Below are 13,474 nucleotides of genomic sequence, written 5' to 3'. Positions count from 1 at the left end.
CTTCTGTCTCTTCCTCTTGCCTCATGCCCCGTGTTTTTGGGACGGTCAAAATCTCCTTGAGGTTGTCTTACTTAGTAGCCACCCTATTAAAACAAAAAATCGAAATCATTCGCTATTTGACACGGATAATTAAAGTTTCTCTTTGCATATGCTACTTCAAACACTGGAGCTAAAGTTGATTTAGATGTTATAATTACAGCAGTGTCTTGGCCTACAATTCCTTCTATGCAATCAAATCTAAAATGTTAGCCATTTATTTTTATTTTTTTAATGTTTGTTTATTTTGGGAGACAGAGAGACAGAGTGGGGGCAGGGGCGGGCAGAGAGAGAGGGAGACACAGAATCCGAAGCAGGCTCCAGGCTCCGAGCTGTCAGCACAGAGCCCGATGCGGGGCTCGAACCCACGAACCTTGGGATCATGACCTGGGCCGAAGTCGGACGCTTATCCGACTGAGCCACCCCGTCGCCCCAAATGTTAGCCATTTTAGATGAAGGTTATAGTTTTGTTGTGTTCTGTCTTTATTATAACAGGGTGATCAATCATCCCAGTTTGTCTGAAACTGAGAGGTTTCCCAGGACGTGAAATTTTTAGTACTTAAAACCAGAAGGGCCTGTGCACAGCAGGATGAGTGGGTCAGCTGGTTTATCATCTCTTGCAGAGTTGCATTATATCTCTGCTTTCTAAGTTGCAACACGTTTTGGCATAAAATCCTGACCCAGTGTCACAATAGGAAAGAAGCATGTACTGTGCTGGCTTTATATAAACTACACTCGTAAAGCCTTCTTGCTTCTGCCGTGTCACTTCCATGGTGACACGATGCCTGCTTGTCCCTGTCCCTCCAGGGCTTGTGGAGTCACTGAGAGAAAGCCTGTGCCTACACTGAGGACCACAGGGGAAAAGAGACTATGCTAACCTCAGACTTAGTTCTGTTTAGCTCTTGGGGACCTGTCATTTTCACTCTGAGGGACCTGGAAACGAGATTCTTGATAAATTGAAACCACTCTGTGCATGTGTGTGGGGTGGGAGAGTCAGAGGAAAAACAAGCTGGTTTCTGGAGCGATGTAGATGGGACTTGGCTTTCACAAGACAACACCCAGCACCCAGATGCAGCCTCAGGGGAGCTGAGGCCTTGGGCTCTGCTTCTCTGCTGTGGAAAAGGGGGCACGGCATAATTATTTCAGCCTCTGGGAAGTGGTACCTTTGCTCCTTGCCAGTGTAGACTGAGAGAGGAGCATCTGTCAGACCTCCTGTTTGGAAGGCCTTCCAGCTTCAGTGCCTTCTAAGCCACGGGATCTTGGTGGGCTGAGGGCAGGAAGACATGAGGGCGGGGTCCTTCAGGAGCCCATGTGGTAACTCCTTACATCTCCTTCAGATCCTGAAACCTGCAAGTGCCCATTCTCCAACCCAAGTGAGAAGTCGGGGGAAATCCCTGTCCCCCAGAAGGAGACAGGCAAGCCCCCCGAGACGGCTCGGCAGGAGAGACAAGTCGTGAGTAGTATTTCCTCTTTCCCGAAAGCCCAACACACACATCCGTGGGGTTGTCCTAGCCCACGGGGACGAAGCTGTGTCATGGGCCTTGGCATCTAAAGCTGACCGAGATCTCCAAGAGGACCGCCCCTCACGCAGGGGGCATCCCCTGTAGAGAAGGATCCCCCCTGCCCGTCACTCCCATTGCGCTGACGCCACCACCTGTCAGCTATAGACTCAGAAGAAGAGCCCAGCCCCAGACTGCAAGAGATGAAGGGTAGCCTGAAATCCTGGCACCATGGGAACAGCACTGGCTTTAGAATTAGGAAGCCTGGGTCTGGGGCCAGCTCAGCTCCTTCTGAGCTACGTGATGTTAGGCATGTCATGTAACCTTCCTGGGCTTCAGTTCTCGCAGCCAGAAGAGCGGACCGTTAGAATCGATGAAACCTTCCTAAAACCCCGCAGCCCTCTGGGCCCAGCAGAAAGCGTGATCATGGTTTGGATCACAGCGTCAGAAATACCCACTTCTTCTTTGCTGACTCTAGCTCCCCTGTTTTAGCCCTGAGGCTAGTGATTCCACACCTACTGCTTAGGTCAAAAGGACCCACTTGAGAAGTGACAGATTGGAGAAGCTGAGGAAGCCCAAAGTAACCAGTGATAATCCACTGGCAAATATTTGGGCCATACTTATACAGGGAAAAAATATTACTTTTATTAATACCAGCAGTGTGCTGGGTCACAGGAGGCTCTCGCCGCACCAGGGATGATGTGGGTACAGCGCACAGTGGTCTAGGCTGAGCCCGGGCTCTGCTGCTCATTAGCCTTGTGGCCTGGGGAAGCCCTTCCCGAGGATAAAAATGCTGTCCCTGCCCATCTCACAAGGAGTCATTAGGATCAACTGAGAAGTTGTAATGAGAGCGGTTTATTCGTGGTGAACTGCTTTCACGCAAGCACGTTATTATTGTCACGTCCACGCTGTAGAGTAAGAAGGGAGAGCTGTAGTTTTCACTTTCAGAGGAAGAAAGCCGAACACTGTGCTGTTTTGTAGCTGGTCGGTGATGGGACTGGGGCTGGAACCCAGGTCGGCCCTGGAACGGTGGCAGAACAGGGAGTGTTGGTTCTGCTTTTGGAAGAACAGGACAGGATGGGGTGTTGTCAGTTTTGAGGAACGTTCCCTATTTGTCCTCATTCCCCATCCCACTGCTGAGCCCAGGGTTCGGCTTCTAAGCCAGAAAGGTGTTGGCTGAAATGATGGGGGTCCTGGCTTTGAAAGGGGAGGGATGATGAGGTGGGTGCGGGTTGGGAGCTCCTGTAACAAGAGAGGTTGGAGAACAGGGGGGCTTCAGCATGGCTTTGTCCTTTTAGGGAGCAGGTTGGCTTCAGATCTTTCACACATGCCTCTGACCCTAATCCTGCCTCTGATGCTAATCACGGCCCTTGACTCTTGACCCTGACCTTAAATTAACCCTAACTCTGTCTCTCCCCACTCTGTGATGTGGTCATCCACCCATTGACGTCCCTGAACAAAGTAGCAGTTGTCTCAGGGGACTATGAATAAGTCAGCCGTTCCCAGAGGGTCCTGTAGCATAGAATTCCAGAAGTAGGAATCTGGTTACTCAAGAAGCAAGGAAGGGGCCCTTTCCTTTGATTTGCTAGCTTTTCTGCCCCTGGAGGGGGCTTCCCTTTGAAGCTCCCAGTATACAGTCCATTGAATAGTCCATAAAACCCTGCTTTGCCCTCTAAAGTCCTGAGCACATGAAGTCCTGAGCACTTGAAACCCTAAGCATTCTATGTCATGGATTGATGCACAGAATGGCAGCTGTGGGTTTTTCAAACGATCCCTGTTGGATCCATTTTGCTTGCACCCACAGGAACTCTGCAGTCCAAGCCATGTTCAGGTTTTAACCTGAAAAAGTTACCATGAGTGTCCAGGAATGGTAAAGCCAGCAAGATATCAGAAACTGGTTGTGGAGACAGTAGTCAGGGTGATGCGCCGGGTGCTGGGCATCTGAGAACAGTGGAGGAAGAAGGTGCATTTGAGTCTGGACTGTGGGATTTGAGGCGCTTCTCAGGCATCCTGGGACAGTGTCCTAGAAGCTGCTGAGAGTGCAGTTCTGGAGTTTGAGGAAGTTGAGGACTAGAGATAATGACATTAGAGCCGTCTACTGAAAAGTGACCGTTGAAGCGAAAGTTGGATAAGTTGATGAGGAAGGAAGGAAGTGCTGGCAGGCCCTGAGTAGCCCAGAGGAAGAAAAACCAGAACAGGAGATGGGGAAGGAATAGGCAGAGAGGATGGATCTGGAGTGTTAAGGAGCCTGTCTGCACCTGCAGGAGACAGCTGTTAAGGTTGTCGGAGCAAATGAAGGGGGGAGATGAGGAAGAGTTTAAGGTAGATGAGGAGGTAGAAGTTGACAGACTGTACATTAAATGGCTTTTATCCTGCTGGTGAAGGATGTGCGTCATCGGGTGGGAGTGAGCGGGCGGGTGGGTTACCCGTACAGGGTAGGAGGGTAGGAAGGGCTGCACACAGCATGAGGGCCCAGCTGAAGATGGATGGAAGGATCCACACCCTGTCCTCAAACCTGAGCAAGCACAGGGTCCTCAGAGGGCTTGTTAAAACAGGTTGCCAGGCCCCTTCCCCAGTGCTTGTGATTTAGCTGTTGTTCTGGCAGGTTCCCAGGTGAGGCTGATGCCGCGGGTCCAGGACCACTCTTGGAGATCCATGGTTTGATCAATCAGAATGAGGGAAGTGATCGGGGGGTTGACTTTATTTTTTATTTTTATTTTTTACTCTATTATTATTATTATTGTTATTATTATTATGAGAGAGAGAGGGAGAGAGAGTCTTAAGCAGGCTCCCTGTCCAAGGTGGAGCCCAATGCAGGGTTCCATCTCACGACCACGAGATCAAGACCTGAGCCGAAATCAAGAGTCGGATGCTTAACCAACTGAGCCACCCAGGCGCCCCAAGGGGGTTGGTTGACTTTAAAACACAACAGAATGTCAAGATGAAGGTACTGGGTCTGCTGAGGCCCGAGCGTGACTCCAGACCGGCCTGGGCCTCTAGAGATTGAGGTGCTGAGGTGAAACTAGGGGGTGTGTCCCCAGCCTGACCCTCCAGCGTGGGGCTCCACTGAAGACACTCTGGGAGGAGCCCGACTGTTCATCCTCCTAGGGGTCAGATAGAGAAACTGGTTTTCAGTCACCCCCAGGCCATGCCCGTAACCTAATCTCTGGCTACTCTGTCACGCAGCCGAGGCAAGCGACCCTGCCTGCGCCTGCAGAGGACAGCGCTCAGACTGCCGCAGTTGTGAGTGTAAAGCCACCTTGTAGTGTCGGGGCCCCACTCGTCCTCTCCCCTCCTGTCCACCGGAAGCACGGAGCGGGCCTGGGGAGGGGGAGAAAGTCACTAGGGAGAGGGGGGTAGTCATTGGAGGGATCAGGAAGGAAGATCTGCAGGAAGATGGGGATTCAGTTCCTCTCTCTTCCCTCTATGTCCCGAAACTGACCCCAGTCTCAGCAAGACAGGCCCCAGGAGCACAGAGGGGACGGCTCATGGTTCAGTGAAAACATAAACTTTTCCAAAATGGTGGAGGGTAGCTGCAACCAGCCCCTGAGCCCCCAGACCCTTACCCTGCCCCCACAGCCCTTTCTCCTGGGCACAACACTGGTTCCCAGGAGTCTTCCTTCATCAACTTTCCCCAGTGGGTCAGGCTTCAGGCATTTTTTTTTTTTTCACAGCCAGAGCCGGGGCGGTGGGGAGGGGGGATTGGAAGAGTTTGACCATCAAGAGAGGCCAGGTGGCTTGTGGGTTCCTGTGGACCATTTTATATGAGTTGATCTAGGAAGACCATGGCCATCCTTGGGAGTGGAAGCCCTTGCCACTTCTTGTTCCAGTTTGGAGGTCAGGAGGGGAATCTGGAGGGCAGACATCTTGGCTGACGTTTCAAGTGGATCGAGGTGTCACAAGGAGAGAAGATTCTTTCCCTAATTCCTCCTCAACCCTGCTTTCTGAGTTGCAGGGCTGGGTAGGTGCTACCGAGTAGGAAGAGAGGGGACAGAGAGGCAAGAGTTGAAAGTAAAATGAAGGGCTGCGTGAGGCAGGGAGCACAAGAGGGATGGCAGCCCCTCCCTCCCCCTCCAGATCCCAGCTTCCGCCATTGCTGCAGACTAGAACCCAGGACACCCTGGTTCCTAGAGGTGTGTCTGGAGAGGAGCAGCTTCTCAGCTTCTACCCGTGGCCTTCACCAAGCAGGCTTTTCTCCAGGTAATCTTGATTTGGTGAGGAAATGAAAAAGGGATGCATTTGGTTGTGACCCAATAACTCCGCCAAATTCTGGCCGTCCTACCGTCGAATGGCCAGGACTAGGAAGGGTTTGTGACTCTGTCACTGTGTTATTTTTTTAGCATTACGTAAGGGCATCAAATCATTTCTAAATGTGTTGGGTGCCATATGAAGCTTGGGAGGGGCCCAAATGGTGGAATATTACCATAACAGGCAAGAGGCCCATCAGCTGTGGGGTCCCAGCCCCTTTCTGTGCTGGGATAATTTTAGTGGCTTTATATCCCTGACGACCTCATCCCTACAGCTGGAGCTACTTCCAGCCCTGCATTCCTCTCCATTTTTGCAGTTGTCTGAATAATCATTCTGGAAAGGAGGTTCAGTGTCCCCGGGGTTGACAGAAGAGTCAGCTGGGTTGGAGGGCGAGTGGTGAAGACTGCATTAGTGTCAGATCAGGCAAGGTTTTGAGAGGGAGACAGAGACCCTGCCCCCTCCCCCCACAAGTCCTTTGTCGCACTCGGCTCCCCTAGGAGCTTTTAAAGCAAACCTTCCGCACAGAACCATCAAGTTGGCTCCTCTGGTTCTAAAAGAGACAGGGAGATAGAGGTTGAGATCCACGTTTGAAAGGCCTGCTGTGCACTTCCACAAACTCCTTCCCCATGCTGGGCCTCCCTCCCCTTTCAGCTCTTCGCTGAGGGCTGCCATGGTGCTTCTCAGCAGCAGCCAGACACCCTCGGGATGGGGGGCGTGTTGGGCACAAGGGTTAGACCTGCGGTGGGAAGGGAAGTTTTTGCTTGTCACAGTGATTATTCTCAGGGGTCCGGGATGGTAAACTTCCTGCAAAGCTCATCCTCTTCCATTAAGAAGCTTTCCACCTAAAATGCCAACAGTTGCCCTCCTGAGAACCACGAACGCTCCCGGGGGGGCCCTTCTGTCTCTGACAGTCCGCAGCTCTTGGCTTGTTGCCGATGGGCTGAACCTGGGAGCTTAGGGGGTGAGTGGACAGTGGTTTTCTGCCTGGGCTGCCTGTGTCAGCATGAAAGCAGCTCATTCCAGTTGGAGCAACCGCATGGAACATTCTTCTCAAGTGGGGCAGGAGTCCCTAAGGACCTATGAGAACATCTCTGTTCTGTCTCTGCTGTCTGGCTCCTCTTCCTCCTCCATCCCTCCTCTGCTCTTTTTTGCGGTTTATGGTCCTTTTCCTCCCTTTGTCTTCCCCTTTGGTTTCCCTTCTTGGTCCTCTGTCTCTGTGGCGGTCTGTGGCTCTCCCGGGCTTTGCTCCCCCTGCTGGAGACCCTCAGGCTCACAGAGGGTTACTAAGCTCCATCTTAAGATCTCCCTCCTTTCACTGCTGGCCCCAAGCTCCACAACAGAGTTCCTGCCCCATTCTATCTTGAAGGATCACAACAGTTCCTCCAGGCAATTGCTCAAGTGAGGCCATGATGTCATAACGAAGTCATAGAGAATCACCTTGATTCTAATTGCATTGAAGATACTCTGAATGAGGCCTACGAAGTCATTCTCTTTGGATTCCAAATGAGAAAACGTCCCAAAAGGTGGAAAGGAGAAAATTTTCTTAGCATGGAAATTAGAGGGGACCCCCCCCAACACACACACACACACACACACACACACACACACACACAAAGAGTAGAAAGGCTGTGGAAGGAGAAGTAGGATCTTCTGGATGATGTGGAGTTTCCTTCTAGAAGCCCAGACAAGGTAGTTTCAATGCAGAGGACTGCCCAGCTTAGCTCCCCTGGGATTTCATAGGGGCCAAGGTCCCTGGGGATGCTTGGAGAAACCGGGATGGATGGGGAGTCTTGACAGGAGAGACCTCCTGAGGCTGAGTGAGCAGGGAGCCTCCTGCAGGTCAGATAGCACCGGGGGTCCTGGCCGGGTTCTCCGGAGCAGCAAGGAGGGGAATCGCAAACAGTGGCTTGTGGTGCTTGGTCTCTGGCCAGAGCCTCCTGCCTCAAGAGGACTTGGAAGAAAGGGCAGATCCTGGAGAGTCTCTTCTGGGCCCAGTCTCTCAGGCTGAGGCCTGTTTGCTTACATGGCAACTTCAGCTGTCTGCCCTGCAGCTGCCAGAGGGTGCCTGCCATCCTGGGAAGTAGGGCGTGTGAATGAGGAGCGGGACTGGCTTTGAATGAGGGTGACAGGTGGGGAAGAACCAGTCCCTCCCCCCCCCCCCCCCCCCAGTGCCCCTCCAGCTGAGGCCTACCCAGATAGGTCATAAGTCCTAAATCGGTGCCTGGCCTGACCTGATTCCTGCCAGAGTAGACAAGAGAGGAGGGTCTGGGGTCTCTGCTTGAGCCAGTAAACGCTGGGCCAGCACCATCCCTGGTTTAATCTGTTCCTCACCCTTAACGCTGAGGTCCGAGAAGTCAATGTTAGAGTTGCACCGTTACTGTAGAACCCTCTCTAGAATCCTGAGTCCACAGAGAATACAGCTAAACTGGTCCTGATGGGCATGTTTGTGTGGGAAGGTGAGTAGATGAACACGTGGGCATGTCCACTAAGAGTCCACTAAGGGGCTCTGACCTTGGGGAGACAGGAGTAAGCAGTACGAACAGAGTGGTGGCCTGTGCGTCCCAATCAGGCGGCCCTGAACTGGACATAGAAGGATAGTGTCCCTGAAGTATCCTCATACAACAGAAGCAAGAGGCAGATTTCCCTCAGAAGGAAGGGAATGGACCTTGGCTCCAGGGAAAGCTATTCGTCCTAGTAACCCAAGATCTACGAGGCACTTGGCACAAAGTGCTGCTAAATGAATTCTTGTGGGCTGGGGCGCCTGGGTGGCTCAGTCGGTTAAGTGTCTGACTCTTGATCTCAGCTCAGGTCTTGAGCTCAGGGTCATGAGTTCAAGCCTTGTGTTGGGCTCCGTGCTGGGCCTGAGGCCTACTTAAAAAAAAAAAAAAAAGAAAAAATCCTGTGGGTGAGAAGGTAGCAAGCAAGCTTCAGGAGCCTGTTCTCCCGGCTGCCACCCAGGCCCTCTGACCTTTGCTCCCCCATCAACTGCCAAGCAGAGAGGGGGTGGGCGTTGAAAAGTGAGGAGAGGAGGTGCCCCAGACACAGGCCTTACACAGAGTTGCAGAAAGGGGACTGGGGATTCAGGGCGGATCCTGTAGGCTTTCCTTCCACTTCCTGCTTCTTCTCTTAAACCCGGTCTCACACAGACACGTGGCCCTAGGGTGTGAGGTCCCCACTTCAGTCCCCGACATGCTGCCATGAACTTTCTGGTTCTGAGCCTCCTTGTGGCTTCACTGGACACCAACATCCAATCTAGCCAAGCTCTTCCTGGGCACCGAGGCTGCCTCAGGGTGTGAGAGACTCGAGGTTCGACGTGATGGTTCACTCTCCCCAGACTCTCAAGGTTTAGGTAGCAGTGGTGAACACTCCTAGCATTTTATAGATATATTTGGATAAAGTGAACGAATCACAAGCCATATGAGATTGAGACAAACTGGAAAACTCAAAGTACCATACCTACTCCCAGCTACCTGGGATGAGAGGTCACGTTGAAAATGTGGGGCCACGTCAGAAGAGCGTGGGGGCACCTGGTTGGCTCAGTTGGTACAGCATGCGACTCTTGACCTCAGGGTTGTCAGTTCAAGCCCCGCGTTAGGCGTGGCTTACTTACAACAGAAAACCAGAATGTGAATTTCCACCGTGTGCCAGACTAAGGTTTCTGTGCTTCGGAATACCTTCTCTATGGAACCAGCATAGAGAGCCTACCTACCTTCTGAACGGCCTCTACTGTTCACACGTGGGACCAGGCCATCGAGCAGTCACCCTAAGTCACCCTGGATACGCTTACATGACAACAGATGAGGCTGGGACCATCCATTTGTGTGCTGAGGGAAGGGCCCCCTTCTTCCTTGCACAACGTGTAGTACTGGAAACGTGAAGTCCTCCACCCCATTTTCCCTAAAACAGGAGGCGGGCTGAGAGCCCTTCAAAAGGAAAGGTCTTTGAGATCTTTTCCTTGTCTGGACTGGGGAGGGGTTTGGAGAAATACGTTGTTCAGTCTAAAATAATAGCCGTGGATCTGATGAGAGGTTCTGGGCAAGTGCAGATCCGGCTGAATCATCATCCTGGTGCTTGTGTTTCTTAAAAATGTATCCCTTTGCAGAATTCTAATTATAGCCAGGGGAGCACTTGGAAGAGGTCTCTCCACGCACAAGCTCTGGCCCTGAGACGAGCTGGCCAGGAGGGAACTGTATTTCTGGCTGGGCCCCACAGGCACTTCTGCCCTTCTGCCCTTCGCCAGGCCAGGAAATTGCAGCCAGTATCACTGAAAGAAAAGGGTTTCCTCTTTCAGGCAGTTCACTGGGGATCTCAGTTGAACTCCTTTTCTGCCAGTATTAGCCTTTTGTTCTCCCCTGGGTTCTGGATGCCTAGGGGGACATGGTCGGGAAGTGGGATACAGAGGATGGAAACAATCTAGTCCCTTTCTTTTGGAAGCCCTCAAGCTCTCTGTCATTGCAGAACCACATTCCGCTTTTCCAAGCAGGCAGGTTCCCCAGGCGGCTTTTAGAGGTAAGGTAAAGCTCTTCCTGCACAGGAAAAAAAAAAAAAAAATTCTTCCTACATGTTAATTCTAAGAATGTTGTTATGGTGACTTGAATTTCTGGCTTAGGACTGTGTTTAAAACATCCCATCATAAAGGTAACATAAATGAAGCCCTATCAGCCATTTACACGTTAGTGAGAACTTGACCCGAGTCTATTGAGAACTACAGGGTATTCAACAGTGGGGAGTCCTAGGTGAATTTACTTGATCCCTGCTGTCGATTTGTTCAGTCTCCGAGGCAGGGATAACGATTATGAACCTGCAGGATTCTTTCGCAGAGGTACCAGAGGACATACCCTAGCATATAGGGGCAAGGAGTAATGCATCGTGAGGGAAGGAAAGTGAGAAGATGCTTAGGGGAGAAGTGGCATTTGGGCTGGACCTCGAAGGTATGACAAGAAGGCATGGGGGAGGTGCAGAGACGGGGGTGGTTGTGGTATATATCCTTAGGTGCTTGGGAGGATGCTTTGGGTGGCCAGCAGGAGGATGGATCGGTTTTCTTCGTGGTTAAGGGCATGGGCTCTAGATTCTGGGGATGAGCTCTGGCTCCGCCGCTTGCTAAACGTGTGACTTTGCTTTCCACAAGTTTGCTACCTTTCAGTGCCTCGCTTTCTTCCCCTGTATCAACCCCATCAGGTTATGGTGAGAATTAGTTAATCCCTGTAAACCTCTCAGAGCAATGCCTGGTGCCTAGTTAGTGCTAACTAAATGAAAGCTATTTGTAATGGTGATTTCTCAGCACCTGGAAGATGGGGGTGGGGGTGGGGTGGGGAACTGGTGGAGGTGCTAAGGAAAAGTTTAGAAAAAGGAGGCTAAAGACCCCCCCCCCAAATTAAAGTACATCTGTTTTGGGGGGTGCCTGGCTGGCTCCATTGGTAGAACCTGCGGCTCTTGGTTTCGGGGTTGTGAGTTTGAGCCCCACGTTGGTGTGGAGATTGCTTAAAAATAAAATCTTAAAAAAAAAAAAAAATAATAAAGTACATCTGGTTTCAAGGGAGCCAGGAGTGGACCAAAGGTAAGGGTAAAGTTTTAGGAACACAGACTTTGAAAAACGTGGTGAAAATTGTTTCCTCAGAGCTGATGGGCTCCAAGGTGAGGAAGTCAGGCGAGTGGGCAAAAAATGGCTTCCAGGCGGTGGCATAGCGGTGGCTACCTGGACCGTGGTCCCCGGCGAGCCCACATTCCAGGGCGGAGCGGCTAGGGTGTGTTGTCTTCTAGACCTCCTTGACCCTGTGGACCAATCCGGCAGGCACTGTTGGTCACAGGACTGAGGGAAAGGACATAGGTCAGTGCAGATCTGTTCCACCACCTGAGAAACCAGGTTAGGCTCCTGTCTTGCTAGCGCTGTTCTCACACATGAGGGTCAGCACATTTATTGGAGTTTCAAGAAGGAGAGATGTGACTCGGTGTTGAGAAGGAGGCCAGGTCGGGAAGAAAGCATGGGCAGGAAAGGTGCAGACACTGGGGTGAACCCACTGGGAGGTGCTCAAGGACCCTGGAGTGGGGATTCTCTTGGTAAACACAAGGAACAGACAAGGGGAGATCTAAAGAGCCACTGTGGCTTAGGTCCTACACAGTGTGCAGGGCTCCAGGGAAGAAAACTGACTCTAATTTTTTTTTAATTTCTTAATGTTTATTTATTATTTTGAGGGAGAGAGAGAGAGAGAGAGAGCACAAGAGAGACCATGAACAGGGGAGGGGCAAAGAGAGAGGGAGACAGAATCTGAAGCAGGCTCCAGGCTCTGAGCTGTCAGCACAGAGCCCGACACGGGGCTTGAACTCATGGACTGTGAGATCATGACCTGAGCTGGAGTCGGATGTTCAACCGACTGAGCCACCCAGGCACCCCAGAAGACTGACTCTTATAAGTGAGTCTCCGGACTTCATGCAGGGTGTGGCCACATCTCCGGAGTGGAATGCTTGAGAACTTTCTAGGCATGTGTTCTGACTCCACATGTGAACCTTCTTCAGGCCAACTCGACTACCATCGTGTCTGGACTGGTGTTGTATTAGTGAGTTAATGGAGGGAAAGAAATGATACCGGTCAGGCTCAGATTTGGCGGCAGGTGAGGTTGGGGTGACTTAATCATGATTCGCCATGATGTGAAAGAAGGTCGGCGGAGGTAGTGGGGGCATCTTACTGCTCTGCCTCTTTATTGTGCTGCCGTGAGGGCCGAGCTCCAGCCATCGCTTCCACAAGAAAGAAAGAAAAAAATGATGAAGGGCACATGCCGTTGTTCTCTGAACAGGCATCTGGTAACCTCCACTTTAGTCTCATTGGCTGCAACGTAGTCCAACGCCTTGCCCGGCCTCAGGGGGCCTGGGAAGTGTAGTTTGTATTCTAGGCGGCTCTGTGCCCGGTGAAAAATCTGGGTTTTGCCAAGGAACAATGGAGGAGTGGAGTGGCTGTTGAGGATGTGGGTGAGTGGATGTGACTCTGCCACACGGAGATGATTAAAAACGTGAGGTTAAAAAAAAAAAACAAACCCATTCAATACAAATGTAATTTATATTTGGATAAGGAATATATGCTTACGTAGTACTACTCCCAGGAAAGACAATGTGGAAATTGTATTTTGATTGCTCTAGGAAATGACCTCCATTTAATGCTTTTGTAAAGCAAGGAATGCATAGGGGTACTTCAGGCTTTTCCATTGGCAGGTGAATTTTTGAGTGCTCAACTTCCTAAAAGTGGAGACCATTGAGGAGGGGAGAAGTAGATTTGCCTTTCTAGGCACCTTTGCCTCACGAGGATGCAACTTATGGGGAGTCTCTCTGAAGGAGAAAGTCCCATATTCGCTGTCTGAAAAGATGACATACCTCAGGCAAGGAAACCAAACAGAGACTTTATTTCAGGCTGTATGAAAAAATGAACGAGATACAAATGGACTCTGAGCCAGACTTGTCTGCAAGAGCCCTGGTTCTCTCCACGTTAGCGGGCTGAGGGCTAGGGCAGAGACATAAATGTCAGTTTGAACCCTCAGGCAAAAGTGTCAACTCAAGAATGGTCCTGACAGTGGCCCCTGGGGGCTACTCTGCCCGTGGCTCTGTTTATAGGGAATGGCTGATGTCTAGGGCACGTATGGCTGGAGGACACCATCACCCTGCAGCTCAGAAGCCTTGAGCTCTTTGATGCGGTGAGCAGGGGT

At 51.3% G+C, this 13,474-nt stretch overlaps 1 protein-coding gene across 8 annotated transcripts in view; it reads left to right on the top strand.

Annotated features, from left to right (window-relative positions):
- VASH2 (vasohibin 2) overlaps positions 1-13,474 on the top strand; it is a 38,260-nt gene that overhangs the window by 22,878 nt on the left and 1,908 nt on the right. For 4 of the 8 annotated variants that reach the window (XM_042924709.1, XM_042924703.1, XM_042924706.1 and 1 more), the window contains 3 exons: positions 1,374-1,489; positions 4,722-4,778; positions 5,613-5,735. In XM_042924709.1, coding sequence (XP_042780643.1) covers positions 1,374-1,489; positions 4,722-4,778; positions 5,613-5,735 — 296 coding nt within the window. The remainder of the gene's footprint in view (positions 1-1,373; positions 1,490-4,721; positions 4,779-5,612; positions 5,736-13,474) is intronic. The other 4 variants (XM_042924707.1, XM_042924710.1, XM_042924708.1 and 1 more) reach the window with 2 other exon arrangements.

This window comes from Panthera leo, chromosome F3, assembly GCF_018350215.1.
Source record: "Panthera leo isolate Ple1 chromosome F3, P.leo_Ple1_pat1.1, whole genome shotgun sequence".
Taxonomy (NCBI): Eukaryota; Metazoa; Chordata; class Mammalia; order Carnivora; family Felidae; genus Panthera; species Panthera leo.
The sequence above is the reverse complement of the archived record's forward strand: the minus strand, read 5'-3'. Positions and strand labels throughout refer to the sequence as shown.